Source organism: Embiotoca jacksoni, unplaced genomic scaffold, assembly GCF_022577435.1.
Source record: "Embiotoca jacksoni isolate LCO1_2020_lvr unplaced genomic scaffold, fEmbJac1.0.p SCAF_18, whole genome shotgun sequence".
Lineage (NCBI taxonomy): Eukaryota > Metazoa > Chordata > Actinopteri > Embiotocidae > Embiotoca > Embiotoca jacksoni.
In genome coordinates, this window is record NW_027185318.1 from 11948184 (window position 1) to 11965034 (window position 16851).

Genomic DNA, 16851 nt, shown 5'->3' on the forward strand with positions numbered 1-16851 from the left:
ACCAAACGCGTGCGCACGCACACACACACACACACACACACACACACACACACACACACACACACACACACACACACACGCACGCACGCACACGCACGTTTCAGAGGCAAAAGCACATTATGTCAAATACACACACACACACACACACACACACACACACACACACACACACACACACAGTGTTCAGATGTAATTCTATAAGGGGGTCCAGCATGTCTCCCCTGAAACCTCCAGTCCAATTCATTTGATTTCATTACGCACAGAGAGAGAAAGGGAGGTAAACTGTACTGTGGGCGAGCAAGGCAGGGCTGCAGTGGTGGTTTTCATTAGGAGCTGCTGGTTAGAGCTGCGATCCAATTTAGACTGCAGGCTGGCAGAGTGGCGAGCTGTGTGTTTTTATTGGTATTTAATCAGCTCAATTGGGACTTTTATTAGTGCAATGCTTTGTTTTCGGAGGACAGACGAGAGCTGTAGGTTATTAGGGGCCCTCAAAGTGAGGCTTGGCGTCCCCGCAGGGGGCCCTGCTGGGCTTTCGGCGGGTCCAGAGCAGGATAAAATATTGAAAATGTGTCTCGCACAGCTCAATAAGGAGGAGGAGTGGCAACGAAAACCAGCCAAAGTCGGGGGTTCGATACCCCGCGCGGAAAATGTCAGGATGCAAATTAGAGTTTTAGTTTCTGCAAAATGTGTCTCAGAGGCCGAGTTTGGCGTTAATCCTCAGAAGGTGGAGCTAAAAATACAAACATGCACTGCGGACTGTACGTACACAGAAGGAACCAAAGGAACAGGAACAATGTCACCGATGTGTTTCTTAATAATTTACCAAGTAAGTAATTATCTTACTTTTCTAGCCCTAGGCTAGCTGTACATCTGGCCTACTTGGTTTGGAAGCCTCCAGTCTGGTATTTTGGCCGGCTACTCAGTGTCTGTTTTTGATCAGGAAATGACCGTACTTGGTCGGGCTTGGGAGGAGCTGGGGTTGGATCTGATTGAGAACCCGAGGACACTATTTCCACCTTTACCGGAAACCTTAATGCACTCTGGCCATGTCAATCAAACCATGCACACACCTTAACATACTTCTCTTTGATGCCGAGTAACTAATTATTGGTGGAATTATTTTCAGAAGGACCACCAGAGCACTAATCAGGAGTGAGTTTTGCTAATGACACCATAACAACTTGACTTTGTGTTTCATGAGAGAAGTTGATGCTTTTTGAATTGGAGTCTATTGGAGCCAGAGTTTTTTTTTGGAGCCAGCCCCTTGTGGCCTTTAGTGGTATTTCTCTTAAAGGGACTTCCTCATTGGCTTCTCTTTTCAAACTCAGATTCTACCTTCATTTTTTTTTTTTTTTAACATAAAGTCTATGACTACAGCTAACCTTAAAACAGTGATTTAGTGGATTTTATTGTTTTTATTGTTTACATGTTGCATATTTTACTCTTTTTCTCTGAATTTCACTAACCTGCAGCTGTATTGTATTACTGCAAACAACGTTGTCCACATTATGCTGCTGTTGTTTTCCCTCAGTGTGGATTTTTGTGGACTTTTTTGTAAATCTCGATGCTATTTTTTGATGTACGTTTACTTGAATTCATTTGCACCTCAGTATTTTTTGTGGTATTGGCACTTTTAGTGGTTTAGGTTTTGCTGCGAGAGAGCGAGAGAGAGAGACAGAGTCTGAGTGAGTGAGTGAGAGAGAGAGAGAGAGAGAGAGAGAGAGAGAGAGAGAGAGAGAGAGAGAGAGAAATGGGAGGAGACACACTGAGAGGGAGTGCTGCTGAATACGACTTTATTCGGGAGTCTGATCACACACGGAGCTTCAGTGAGCGGAGAGAGGAGAGCGGAGCGGATACAGCTGCACATGAGACCAGATGAGAGAGAAAAGACTTCACGCACTGTCTTTCTCTCTCTCTCTCCGACTCTCTCTCTCTCTCACACACACACACACACGCACACGCACATACCTGCTGATGAAAACACACCTCACTCATTTGCCCTATCAGACTATTTGGACTCCGGCTCTGTGCGTCTTTTTTGCCACAGAAATACACACCTCGCCATCCCCAAATCTTAAAAGTAAGACGACACAACACGAGCTATATTATTAGTCCTGAGTATGTAATCCACTGCTTCTGTAAATATGGCACCTTAAATGATTTATGTTGGTTGATTTAAGCGGTTTATTTGATTTGGAAATGGCTGCATTACGCACAGAGAAAGCGGCGAAGTCTGTGAGACTTCTCCATCATTTTGAAGACTGTTTTCAAAAGCATGGTAAAGTTTGACGCTCACTGTTCCGTTTTCGTTTCAGCGTACGGCTCTCAGTTTGGTCAATTTGAACGTTTTAACTCCGATTTAAGACCTTAATGACTTTCATCCCACAGAGATGCAGTCCAGAATCATTCAAGGATTAAAAATAGGCTTGTTGCAATGAAATAGTCTCTTTCTTATCGAGGCTGTTTTACAATAGACGTTCAGTTTACAGCGACGTTATTCCGCACGTTAAAGCCAGAGGAAATGCTCTCCCGCTGAACAAACGCTCTCTCTCTCTCTCGCTCTCTGTGTGTGTGTGTGTGTGTGTGTGTGTGTGTGTGTGTCGTGTTGAGCGTAGAGGACGGCACACACATGCTCAGGCGCGTACACACGCAGGCGCTCGCCGACATACCGACACACACTCTGGCGCTGCTGCTGCTGCTGTATCACTGTATCACACCGATGTCATTGCCGAGCTCGTGCTGCTGAGAGCCGCGCGGCTTTGCCTCCTGACTGACAAGACTTACAAGACTGACACTGACTGCTCTCCTCCGGGTTCCCACAGACACCCCCACCGACACAACCAGGCAGACAACCAAGGCGGAGGAGAAACCGGGGGACGGGATGCCTTTCTCGGGAGGGTGAGCCGGCGGCAGTGCCCGCGTGAGGAGAGAGGAGAGCCTGGAGGTCCCCCTCCTCCCCCTGCACCGGCAGGTAACATCACAGACACGGCCGTCCGTCGGTCTCTAATCGGTGAAATAATCACCTCTCAGATCCACTGATCCATTGATCCCATTGATTGTTGAGTGGGAGGAGAGAGAAGGGGGGAGACCGCGCGCGCACCAGAGACACCGGGACCATGATCCGGAGCAGCACGCGGGGTTATCTCTGAAGGATAGAGGCACGAGGAAGACACGGAAGAAGAAATAACAACGGAAAAGGTTTATGATCTTTTCTTTTTGAGCATCACATACACTTAATGATCGCTACAATCCAACGGTTCGTTGATTTGTGACTGTTTTGCGCAACGGGACCATGATCCGGATTTGCTCGAGAGTTATAGCCGAAGGTTAGAGAAGAAAAGAATAATTAAAAAATTAAAAAACAACAAAAAAAGAAGCTTGTTGTTTATATTTTACTGCCGAATCGATACCTCCATTGATCCCAGTAATCGGTGACCGGTCTGTGTGGGGAGGAAGCACCGGGAGGAAGGTTGTTAAACTACAGACGCGGGAGCGCATCGGAGACGGCCGGGGACCATGATCAGGATCTTCCCGGATTTCAGCGTCCAAGTGACGGCGGCCGGAGGAGTCGGTGGCGGAGGAGGCGGCAGCGGCGGAGGCGGCGGGATGGTGACCGGACCCCAGTTGGGTCGCGTTCCGGTGCCAGTACCCGGAGCCACGAACGGGACCCAGCAGAGCGTGCAAGGAATCACCGCCTACCAGCAAAGGTATGTTGGGGGAGCTGCAGGAAGAACGACCTGTAGCGTTAACAATGTAAAGATGGAAAAAAAAAAAAAAAAAAAAAAAAAAAAAGGAGCTTAAAAATAAATGTAGAAAAGTATTCAAATCCACGTTAAACATACTTATTTGATTAAAAGTGGGTTTGCAGGGAGATTTCTGTCCCCTGTGGTATCCCTATAACACATTTTGCTGTGATATTTTGTATTTTGATCCTCATAAATCCATTGAAATCTGTTATGGGATTATCACAGTTCCGCTTCATGGGACATTTTTTTGTATGTTCAAGTACAGTTGGGCATCTCTGAATCAGTGGTCACTTTTTTTTGGTTTGATTTTTTTTTTTTTTTAAAGACCTTCTTTTGAGGTATCATGGAGCGACTTTTTTCCCCGGCTATCAGTTGGTATTTTAAAATCAAAGCTTTAGAAATCCTCCATTACCCCCAAGAATGCAGGTGTAACTACATCTTTTCTCCTCCATGTGTGAAACTGGACGGAGACGGTTTAAGCGTTATCGCAAAGGCAGAAATGTCACCAAAAAAATCTGGCCTGTTGTAGTTATTTCCTTTTTTCTCTTTTCAATTTTCTTTTCAATCGAGCCTGATAGGAGAAGAAGGGGAGAATATTGTGGCTTTAATGCCACGTAAAAGGATTAAAGTCAATATTCGCAGTTTGCTCTGGGATTATTTTTGTGTTTTCAAAGCAAGTTTTTTTTTTTTTTATACACAAGTGTTTTGTGGAAAGATGTGTACTCAGCAAAGACAGAAGAATGAAGCGGCAGGAGGAGTAAATCCGGTTGCGGTGATTTAGTGGAAATCCAGGAGTGGGTTTTTAACTAGTTAGGCAGGAATGGTGGAGTAAAGTGCAGGTAATTCAGGAGAAACAACTATCGTCTTGTTCTGCTAATTTGATGGAAACACAAGAGGTAATTTATCAGAAATAGATGGGCGAGTTCTTTTACGAGAAGACGACAAACGCGTTGAGTGTTTTCCAGCTAGCCATGAAGCCGCGGCTGTTCGAGTCCACCCTGGTGACGATTCTCTTCATCCACCCCCGTGTTATTTCCTTATTTCCCTCCTCCACTCTGAGACTAAATGATTGCCTCCCTGTCCAGCCACTCAGTGGGGTTTGTTTTTTTTACTAATCATCTGGTAGCCATGGGATGACCAAAACACACCCCAACACACACACGCACACACACATACACACACACACATGCACGCATGCACGCACACACGCCTTATTACCGGGGAAAAACTCTCCACATTATGGAGTGCAGCTATGTGTGTGTAAAAGTCTAAAAGCTGTGGGGAGCAAACAGGACATAAATCACGAGCTCGGGGCCTCTCTGAATGCACCGAGAGCGTCTCAACCCCTCTTAGAGCAACAAATACGAGGCGAATGAGGGGCTGCATTGTCATTTAAAGTGAGGGGCTTCTGGGCACACACACGGAACCCCGGACCCCTCATGAGGGAGCATTTTTTTTTTTTTTTTTGGTGTAGTGGACTGTATGTTCGTGTCCATAAGGACCGGGGGGAAGCGCTGTCCTCGGATCATTTCTCCTGACAGAAAACCCTGCCGGAGCTTATCTGTGTCGTCATGGGGCATCTGGGTGGGGGGGGGGGGGGGGGGGGGGGCGCGTCAGGATCCTCCTCGAGGACCCTTTGAGCCCCCCTCCCCCTCCCCCCACAGACCCCCAGTGTAGGAACAGCGCTCGGGCCTAAACGATCTCATTTAAAGGTTAAAGGGAATATCGTGGTCTTCATGCGTCTAGATTTCGAACGGCCTCGGAGGCTCGTCTCGCCTTCGTCACCTCCCGGTCGCAGAGCCCCCCCCCCCTCTTACCATACATAATGTCCCCCCCAACAAACAGCTGGGAGCTAATATGTTTATACATTACGCTCCATTATCCACGTCGCCTCCGTTTGACTGCTCTCAGTAAGCAGAGCTGAGATGGGCAGAGAGAGAGGGAGAAAGAGAGAGAGAGAAGGGGCAGCTGAACCTCCTCCGGGGGGAAAAAAAACACGGATGGAGCACTTGTTTTTTTTGTTTTTTTTTAACCGGACCGGGGTTAAAAAAAAAAAAAAACATACAATCAGACGTGAGCCGGTTTTCTCTAGGTTCACAAAGGCACAGCTCAAGCTTAAAAAAACAAACAAAAAAAACTCAAACATATTCGGATTACACTTACGATTATCCTCACGAAACGTCACATGAAACTCTCCGGCGTCTCAACGAAGTCGGTTCAGTTCAGTCCAGGGCCGAGTGAAGGCGCTGATGTGGGGTCAAACCTGCGACCTCTTCAGTTTGTTCGACTGCCGTGTGACCCAACAGCTGCTTGGATTGCCTTCTTAAGCACAGGTGAATGAACTGGAAACCAGGAATGCAGCAAAAAAAACAAAAACAAAAACAAAAAAAACAGAAAAGAAAAGAAAAACAACCTCAGATGATTTAAAGAATCAGTTTGAATGAGAAAAATCTGCATTTCTCTCTCTTGAAAAGAATCCAAAGTCGCTGCTGGAACCCGATGCTCCTGCCGTCGAACATGATGAGGCAAAAAGCACACGTCAATGCCCTTTTTTTTTCTGAATATGTAACCACACGTGTTGATCGGCGGGCGCTCGGCTCGTGACGATCATCGACTGGAGGTCACGGTCCCCAACCCCCCCCCCCCCCCCCCCCACACACACACACACACTCTCTCCAGGCTTTATTTTTCCGCCACAGCACCGCCTGTAACCCCGTGTTTGTGTGGAGAATACCCAGCATGCCTTTGACCTTGACAGGTCATTGGTATATAGAAAGGGAGGCTTTTCAGCTTCCAAAGGGCTAGATACCCGGGGGTTAATCACACGGCAACACTGATTTGGTTACAATGAATTATACATTTAACAAAAAGAAGAAAAAAAAAAAGAAAAAAAAAGAGTGAATTTAAATGAATGTTAAAAGGGGGAGAAAAGACAGCAAAAGAAGAAGAGGCAGGCGGTAGTTTCTGTTGGAGGATAAATGAGCCATTGCTGACGTGCAAACATCAAAGCCTGGAGGAAAATATATTTTACTGGCCTTACATTTAAAAAAAAAAAATCTGATCAGAACAAAATTGATTTTTAGATCCTCGGATATACAAAAAACAAATACTGCATGTAAAAAGTTAGTGACTTGATTTTGGAATTTTGAAGTGAGACATTTGCTGTGACGTGTTTATTATGACACAGAAGAAAGGAAGGATGGGGAGGATGGAGAGGACGGTGTGTGTGTGTGTGTGTGTGTGTGTGTGTGTGGAGGTGCATGGATCTGATTTACAGGGAAACTATCCAAATAAATCCCCCATCATCCCCTCCGCGCACCCTGGGTGGTTGCTTTTTTTTGTGTGTGTGATGTTTAAAAATTGGATAATAACCCCGAGGTGCAACCTGTAATACAGGAAGACGGGGGATAATAAATAATAAACACACCACACACACACACACACACACACACACACACAAACTGACTCCAACTGCAACTGAGTGGCGTTGTTGCACCGGGGCTGGAGAAAATACCGGAGATGTGTGGTGTCCCTTTTTTTTTTTTTTTTTCCTGTCAGCAGCCAGAGGAGGGAAAAATGCTCCGAAAACCCACAGAAGACTTTGACCGCCGCGCGACGCTCCGCCGCGGGGATCTTACCGGGGATATAGGCGCTGCAGCGGCTCCGAGAATGTAAAGATTTGACGCGCCTGTTTGCCTTTTTTCCCCCCCATACCTCCGGAGCGCATGCAGGAAATTCCTCTGTAGTGCCAAAAAACCGAAGCTGTGCGTGTGTGGAGAGAGAGAGAGAGAGACCGAGAGAAGGACGAGGAGGAGAGAGAGAGAGAGAGAGAGAGAGAGCGGGATCTGAGAGGCATCCACCCCGGGTTCCCCCCTCACTCCGCTCGGCATGCAGCCCCGTCCCTGCCTTCTCCTCCACCACCCGTTGTTTCCACGCTCCTGAGCAGCGGCGGCGGCAGCGGCAGAGACGAGCACGAGACGCACGCATAGCACGCACGCACGCTCCAAACCCCACACACACACACACACGTTCACACACACGGACATGGCTTTGTCTTAACACACCGACCATGACGCATTGCTGTCAGGGCGCAGCGCACCGCCGCGACTCCGCGTCCAAATAAAAAAAAAAAAAAGAAAAAAACCTGAGGAGCGAATAAAGCGAAAAGAGCCGAAAGTAAGAAAATCAAATAATTGTTGCAGGAAGATGGCGCCCACCAAGCCGAGCATCCAGCAGGACCCGACGCGGAAAGAACGGTAACGGGGCTTGGATTTTTGTTCCCGCACACACTCACTCCTCCCTCGCTGCATGTTTACAGCTGCACACGGGCGGCTCTGAACGAACCGGCTGCCCCGGTGGGGTTATCGGCTGCTTCCCGCGTCGCTTTGCGTTTTTTAATTCTTGAGCCTGGAGGTGTCAGGAGGAACGCTGTTACCCTTTTCCAGAGGAGAGTCGAGGTGTGCGTGCGTGCGCGCGTGCCTGTGCCTGTGTGTGTGTGTGTCAGACGGAGAGGCGTGTGGCTGGGTAACAGGTCGGTTGGCTGACTGTTCTGGGGAAACATTTGCCTGTCTTTTTGCCTTTTCACTGGTCTCGTCTCGCCTCTCTCGCCTGGCTGTGTGTTTTGGTATATGTGGATGTACTTATACACGCACGTGCGCGTGCACGACAGGAAGCCATGCAGTGTGTTGACGCTCCAAACGAGCCAGGTGTGTGAGTGTGGAGGAAAACATGGGCATGCATCGATGACAAACGAGTGTGTGTGTGTGTGTGTGTGTCAGTGGAATTAACAGGAAGTTTTAACGTGGAGGGATGAGCAAGGTTTGTTTTCTGTGCAGGTCAAACAGAGCAGACCTGGACGTGACCTTAAAGGTGACTCACTGGTTCTGTTTGTTTTTGTTTTTTTAAGGTGGAAATCTGAACGTGTACATGATTTCTGCTCACAGCTGATGAACTCTGGGCTCTATCGCCATGTTGGTTTAGTGGCGGCGTGAGTCACTGTACAGGTAGCTCACACTTTCTCCGTCACGTCTGTAAACGTATCGAGAAGCATTTAACTCAGCAGCATGATCACAGCACCGCATTCGTTTCCAAGCTGTTCCTTCTTCCCTTGCTCTGTGTTTCTAGTTTGGCGCGTTGAAGGGACGTGACATCAGCGTGGACAGGTGAGCGTGGACGCTGGTTGATGGCATGTTGGTGTTTTTTTTTTCTTTCTCTAAAATCTGTTCCTACGACAGGTGCGGATAATTTAGTTCTCTCCCTGCTCGACGGGCCCTCGCTGCTTCTATTGGTGTCGCTAGTTTTCCCACACGTCTTCAAGTTTAACATCGCAACACGTGCTCTGAACAAAACAAAAAAAAAACGCAGAATGTTTGAAAAGCTTTGAACATCTGGCAAAAGTGTTCTGACATACAGTGTTTATGTGTTGTTGTTTTTTTTTGTTGCTGCGACTTTTTCTACATTAGTGCTGGAGTCCTGAAATGATCTGGAAGGACTCAGGTGTGTGTGTGTATGTGTGTGTGTGTATATGTGTATGTGTGTGTGTGAGTGTGAGCATTTGTGGCAGTAAATAATGAAACCAGATAAAGTGAACGTTGCAGGTTCAAAACTAGCCGTCACACTGCTGCTGTGAGGGCGTTGCAGTGACGTTCAAGTTTCCTGACTCACATCTGATGATTTTTGTTTTGTTTTTGTGTGTGTGTAAGTGTGAAATCTTCTGAATCGCAGTTTCATTTCCCATCCATATCTGTACTTCAACACACGACCAAAGACCTGCCGCTGCTGTCTGAACCCTCAAATATGCGTTTTCATGTCTGTTTCTTGACAATTGTTCGAAATTAATTGATTTTTTTTTTTTGAAGTGTGTTGTTCTTAGCTAAATTAAGTCAGATCAGTTCACAATCATTTTTAGCTCAACAGTTGGACTCATCTGTCAGCGCTGTCCTGAACTGCAGCTCAAGTTTAAGGCAAAAACCTCTTGGTGCGGGGGGGGGGGGAGAGATTGTGCTCTCATGTGCTCCATGATAATTATCTTCAGTTATTGTTCAACAATCGTTTACTTCTGAAATAGATGTTTTTATTCATATTGTTGAATTTCCTCTGAACACTTGTTGGATTATTTTGTATTCTTACAGGGAGGTTGCAGTTTTTGAGCCTCAATCTTGACCACCTGCTCTGTGATGTAAAAGAATATTTTGCTTCTCGTATTCTTTTTTTTTTTTTGTGACTACAATTTTTTCAAACAGTGCAATTTGCATGCATTAGAGTCGATTCATGTTGTTCCACGTTTTATTTATCTTTTTCTAAATCCAAAAGAAGCTGTAGACAACAGTGAAACAACAGTATGAAGAATTAAAAGGTCACTTTAGTTTTTCTTTTTTGGACTTGCTCTTAACCTTCAAACTGTCTTGAACGATAATTCCGGTTACGTCAACAGTTTATCTCCCGTAAATGTGTCTAATGTGTCTGTGGTTCGTACAAACTTTGTGCTCTGCAGAGATTCGGGGATGGATCATGGACGACGAGGCGTTTTCAGTCAGACAGAGAACACGTTTGAAGGGATTCATGTCAAATTTCTGTTTATTTGGAGAGATGTAGGCAGCTGTTACCGCCGGCCCCGATATGCGTCGTTTTGCTCGACTCCTCGATTAACCGCGTGTCTATACAGCAGAATGTCCACGAATTGTGGGGAAATATGACATAAACTGGAATTATCCTTTTGAATAGACGTAGACGGTTCGTCCGCCGAATAAGAGATGGTGTGTCTGATTATTGCAGCACGTTACGGAGTACAATACGGAGCCAGCTATAACTGAAGTCCGAGGTATCAGGTCGGCACCCAGCAGCAGATTAACAGCCGGTTATTTGCATACGTGTGCTGTTAAAGAGCAGGAACCGGGCGGAGGGGTCAGAGGTCAAATGTATAGAGCTGAAATTACACCGCGCTGCTGTCCAACTGATTGTGCCACCGAGAGCTTTTATCCTTTCGTTTGTCCTGGATGGAGAAGGCTGGAAGCTCCGAGCCGACGGCAGGAAGTTGCATTCACACTGCGGAGCGAGAGCATTATTGTTTGGACGATGAAGGTCGGTTTTCTTCCTCACTGACCGATTCCTTTGGGAGATCAGGATCTGTGAGACAAAAACGATGTTCCTGTTGATTTGGGTTGAACAGTTTAGACTGGTTGAAAGTTTGGTTTCTGATTTGCAAGTGGATGAAACTGAATGGGGAAAAAAAAAAAAAAAAATGTTATCACATTTTACATGAGCCCGATTATCCTGCCAGAGATCCTGGTTCAGATCTCCAGTTCTGATGCTTCAGCTTATCATCAAGCTACCTGCTTGTGTCTGTTTTTGGACCACAGAGCAGGTTGTCTCTGTTGAATATCACGTTGTAGAATGATGATTGGGTGTGAACTTTTTTTTTTGCCTACTGCTGCTACTTTTCGAGAGTGTTAATAATCAGCAGAAGAAGCAGGTTGTTGTCCAGTCACAGGATTATTAGTTCCATCCCCTGGGGTCCTGCTGTCGTCATCGTCGTCAAGTGTCCTTGAACCTTCAGGAAGACGGTGAACCCCAGTTTAGACCAAAGATTGGCAACAGGGTGATTTAAAACTCGCTGAAAGCTGCCAGTTTGCACCAAAGCAACCGGACAGATGATGTAACATCTCCGCAGGAGAGAGTCTGTACTTCTGTTTTAAACGAAGGCTTTTCATGATTTCTGGTGGCTGGATTGAATTTGTAGCGTCTTAAAGAGAAGGTTGACAATTTGGAGACGCCCGTTGGTGTGTGAAGAGATTATCTAGGACCTTTGGTGTGAACTGGGCTTTAAAGTTAGGCCAGAGCTTTGTCTGGTCGTTCGCCTCCGTTACTGTAACAGTGTGAAAAAAGGCAAATTGTAAAGCGTTTTGGATAAAAGCGTAACATGCGCCGAATGCATTCAAATCAATGGTGGAGGATTGTCGCAGAGTTTGCGTCTACAAAATGTGCTTGTTGTGCTGGTAGTTCCTGAACTAGTGTCATTCATGGTGGTCTTTTGATTGGTTTGCACTTCCTTTCCTGTTCACAGCTAACCAGCAACACTTTTAAGAAGTTAGCCTTCTGCAGTGAATAAAACCGAAGTACGAGGCAGTGATTGTATAACATACTTCTTTTAAAGCCGAGCCGAGAGTTCTGCTGACTCATGATCTAACTCAACGTGTCTGAAGTGCAGTTTGGTCAAACAAGTCCTTGTTTGGCAGCTGACAGTCAAATCCTAGATGCGTCCTTGAATGCACCACGAGCAGCCCCTTAAAATCCGCTCCTGTGTAACTGCAGCACGTGATGACGCCCCAACATTGACGGGGGGGGTGAAAAAAAAAAAAGGTGATTAAATCTTTTATTGTGATGAATTATGTCTCTGCGGCAGGTTTCCAGTCTCCGAGAGATGATTTTCATAGAAATGAACGGAAAGCAATGACTGCCTGGAAGGAAGGAAATCAATCTCAAAACTGATGGTTTGTTTAGGCAATAAAGTGTACAAATTTGTAGGTAATCCATCTATTAATTTCTCCCCTCATCCATCCATCTTTTCCTCCCTCCGAGGCTCTGCGCTCCCACCATTTACTCCCTGCCTACGTCCATCCATCCATCCATCCATCCATCCATCCATCCATCCATCCATCCGTCCCTCTGTTCATCTCTCCATCAGCCCCCCAGACCCCCCTTCCCCCCTTCTCCATCCAGCAGTATTTCTGCTAAAAGCTGTCAGCCAGCAACAGCGTTTTGGCTGAGCCGCTGTTTGTGGATCTATTTCTGGGGGCATTTCAGCACCGATAGGCATCTGGAGGAGACCAAATTAATTTCCAGGTAGAGGGAGAGGGAGCGGGAGAGGGAGACAGAGAGAGAGAGAGAGAGGAGGTGGGGGCAGAAGGAAGAGGAGCAGAAGGAGGACAGACTTCATAGCCGACTGCACAAGTGCTCCCACTATCAGTACACTACAGCGGCTCTGGAGAGGAAGATGATGGAGAGGAGGGATGGAGCAGCAGTGAGGGGGAGAGAAAATCATGGAGAGGGAAGAAAACCGGAGAAGAGGTGGACATTAAAATCTATAGGGAAGTGAAAAGGATGAAAAACTGTTTGATTCTAAGAGGAAAGATTGAAAGGAATCAAGAGACTGAAAGGGCAAAATACAAAAAAATCTGTCTTCCTTTTGGTGGTGGTGGGGGTGGATCTGTTTTTAAAAACAAGGCATGACAGCATCAAGTGTTTCAGGAAATGCCTCAAAAAACATATTCCCGTGCAAGTGACAGCACCCTCTGGTGGCTGTAGTTGTAGCACAACAAAGTCCTTGTGGGGAGGAGGTTGGGGTCGAAGGACGGATCAACAAAACTTTAGACTGTTCGTCTCACAGCTGTAAAAAGCACGCGTTGTCTTTTTAAAAAGCCCGACCTGATGGTACTCTAACCTTAACCGTATGTTTATCATCATAATCATGACGGCGAAGTTCGGAGAGCTTATTTTGACCCAAACACAGATTTATATTCTTCATTCTAACCGACTCGTTTTTGTACCGCTCAACAGCGTTGACTTATTTGTCGGAAGGGATTTGTAACCGGAAGGGATTTGTAACCAGAAGGCCACGAAAACTGATGACTTTCTGGCTTTTCTTTTTTCTCGCTTTAGAGCGCATGAACAAACAACGGATTGGTTTCGTTTGTATTATTATTATTACTACTGTACTCTAAATTCTAAATGTGAGATAGACTCAGGATGCAAAAATCAACAGCATCAGGAACATTGAAAGCACAAATAACAGGCAAAGTAAAAGACTGCAAAGTGATGGTAAATGAATGTAAAACAAAATATGGGAAATCTTAAGAGACGTAAAATGGATCAGTGTAAGGCTGAAGGAAACACTGGCGAGACAGTGAGAGTGAAAGAGAGCGAGAGAGAGAGAGAGAGAGAGAGAGAGAGAGAGAGAGAGAAGTATGATATATGGCCGAGTCGCTCATCGACCTGATTGGCTCTCACCAGCGGACGACTGTTAGGATGAATCAAACTCATCCGCAGGTTGGATAAGAGCCTCTTGCAGCTCCGCAGGAGAGCTTGGTTAGCTTCCCCAGAGGAGTCAGGCGGGTGGGAACACCTGCCTGATTGCCCGAAGCCATACCGCGTGTGTGTGTGTGTGTGTGTGTGTGTGTGTGTGTGTGTGTGTGTGTGTGTGTGTGCGCGCGCGTGTTGTTAATGGAGTTTAAAAGTGGTTGCATTTTTCTGTAACCAGACTGCGTTTAGAAAAACGTCTTCAGCCCAACGGATGAAGAGTAACTGGGCTGAAACGGGACATTTTTTTATTTACTAGTAATACATACAATCTATATTCTGCGCTCATGAACGAATCTTCATTGTGTGTGTGATGGACAGACAGAACCTCGTAATACCTCAGATGCATAATCACTTAACCTGCAGCAAAAACAAATGGAAGACTTTTAGACATTTAAAGACGTGATTTAAAAAAAAAAAAAACAATTCTAAATAAAAACCATGAAGTTTGTGACGAGACTTTTTTCCCTGTTAGATTTCTCTTTCCGTAAACTGAATTACTTTTAGCCTTATATCATTTGCTGTTTAAACAGGAAACAGTGATACAGCATCACTGTCTTGTATGCATGTTCAATTAATGGATTAATTGATTGACAGAAACTGAAACGCACCTTGTAGCTATCAGTAAAAAAAATTTTTGAAGTAATTAATGAAAGCAAAACAAAACCACATCACAGTCTGGTTGTTTACTTTGTTTTACATCGTAAACAGAAGATTTTTAGTGGGTGAACAACAGAAGCTATTTGAACACGTCCCCTTTTTGAAACTTGTGATGAGAACCTTTAACATTTTTAACATCTCGGGAAGATGTGAAGGAAAACTCGGCGGACTCAACGACAACCAACCAAATGAGGACAGATTGAGAGCAGAGAGAGAGAGAAAACGGAGGCTGCCGTGAGAGACGGAGAGAGAGCAAGCACTGTGAGAGAAAAGGGAGGCTGTGGTGGTGATAGTGTTGGCGAACATTCAGAAACAACAGAAAAACCACAAAGCACAAAGTTGGCTTTGTCTCCAAAACACCCAGTCCTCCCGCCCTCCCTCTATTCCTCCCCGTCCCCCCCTCTCCCTCCCCTTCCTCCCCAGGGGCAAAATAACACAATAAAATGTCCCATTATCCCATTCTGATGAGCAGGAGACACAGAGCGAGAGAGTGAGAGGCTCTGAGGTTTTCTTTTGGCAGGGAGTTGGTTGGTTTGGTGTTTGGTGTTTTTTGTGGAGCTGTGAGCGTACGAGCTTGGCAAGATCCTGACGTGTCGTTCGGAAACGGCTCGGCCAATAAATAGATGGATAGATAGATAGATAGATAGATAGATAGATAGATAGATAAATAAATGAAAGTCCTGATGCTTTAAGTTTTGCCTCCAACATGGACTTTCTTTGGCCGCGCTTCCCTCTGTGATTTGAGCAGATTGGTTTTGTCCAGACATGCATGTAAACACGGTTATCAGAGAGGAGAAAGAAGCGGTCGGCTGATGCGTCCGTCAGTTGACGTCTGAGTGAAAATTGCTTTTTTTTTTTTTTTTTTTTTTAAACTGAATTTATATTTGTCTTTGGAAAGAAAATGCATAGAAAATGTCTCCGGACAAACAATTGAGCCTTGGCGGCGGTTTGTCCGTCGTTACCAAATGACAATGTGTAAATTTCCCTGCAACGGCACTCTGACACGGACTCTGGTTTTGTCCCAGATGAAAACAAAATGTATGAAAATGTAAATGATGTTGCACACGGCTGAAGCTGTTGTTGTTATTTATTTATTTAAAAAAAAAATTTTTAGGGCCGGAAAGAAGCACAAACATGTCGTTAGTGGTTTTGTTGATTTTAAACTAATAGTTAAACTGTAGACCGGCCACGCTGCAATGTATAAGAAATGTGAGTTTTGTTTTATCTTTTTTTTATTTACAGACACTTGTTTGTCTCCTTTAAGTCACGCGACTGTTTCGGTAAACAACCTCTTTTAGTCTGAATCACGAGGATTCTTTCAAGCTTCATGTCGTTCCAAATGCCTTCAGTGATCCTCAAATTGAACCACTTTCTAAGTCTGATTATGTCAGCGGGCAAAAGTTTTCTATGGGTTGAACAATTGACATAACAGAGGGGATAGAATATTCCCTGTGGTCCCTCATCGCTCCAGATGGGACATTCAGCCAGACAAACCGAAACAGAGAGCAAAAATCACAAAGAAATCTGCTCAGAAATTGTAGAAAAAAGACTTCAGAAGTTGATTTTTAAAGTTTTCTTTTATGCAACCTTACACTTCTAACAGCTGATTTGGCTGCTTTTAATGTCACTAATTTGCAAACAATATATGCCAAAAAATGAGGCTCAAAGAGAACAGCACCTCAGTGAGCTGTCGGGGTGTCGCTGTCCTGACAGCTTTAATTTCTCTCCGTCACCGCATCTGTTCCCAAACGTTCCAATATATTGCAATTTCCATCGGATTGGCACAAACATTTTCAACATCTTCTGTTTTCGTGCAGCAGCTGAATTTCACACCGAGCAGATACAAATCCGACAGAAGGAAAGAAGATCTTCCCACCAAAAAAAAAAAAAAATACTCCCACGTCACTCGCGATTTTAATGAGCAGCAACAAGCGCGCTGCGAACCAGAAGGTCGTTTTGGCTGCAATTATTATTCGGAAGGACTCCAGACTGCATTTACAATCACTGACCAGCGCAGGTAATATTGAAATTGACCCACCGTAGAGATTTCATGGCCTCCTTCATTCAGGAAGAGAAATAATGATGTTCTTGTGTAAAGTGGGGGTCTGATTGTTTAATTTTCTCTTTCAAGAAAGTTGGAAAAATGGACGATGACGCGGTGAAAGTGGTAAACAAAACTGACTTTGCACCAAAAACCATCCTCTTTGTCAACTGGCAATGTCCATGATATCAGAGCGGTGCGTATATCGGAGGTATTTCTGATTCAAATATAGATATCCGTTTGTCCGACAGAGATGGCTAAGTGCTTCTACTTGAATGTCTTCGTTCTGTCGAGCCGTTAACTTTTCGCCCCTGATGCTTTTGGGAGATC

General features: G+C 45.3%; 1 protein-coding gene across 1 annotated transcript in view; it reads left to right on the forward strand.

Annotated features, from left to right (window-relative positions):
• The first annotated feature begins 2710 nt into the window (after nt 1-2710).
• The window catches only part of LOC138200256 (neuronal PAS domain-containing protein 3), a 268641-nt gene continuing 254500 nt past the window's right edge, over nt 2711-16851 (forward strand). Inside the window, 1 exon segment of the mRNA XM_069152828.1 lies at nt 2711-3707. Within this exon segment, the coding sequence (XP_069008929.1) occupies nt 3517-3707 (191 nt within the window). The 5' untranslated portion in view covers nt 2711-3516.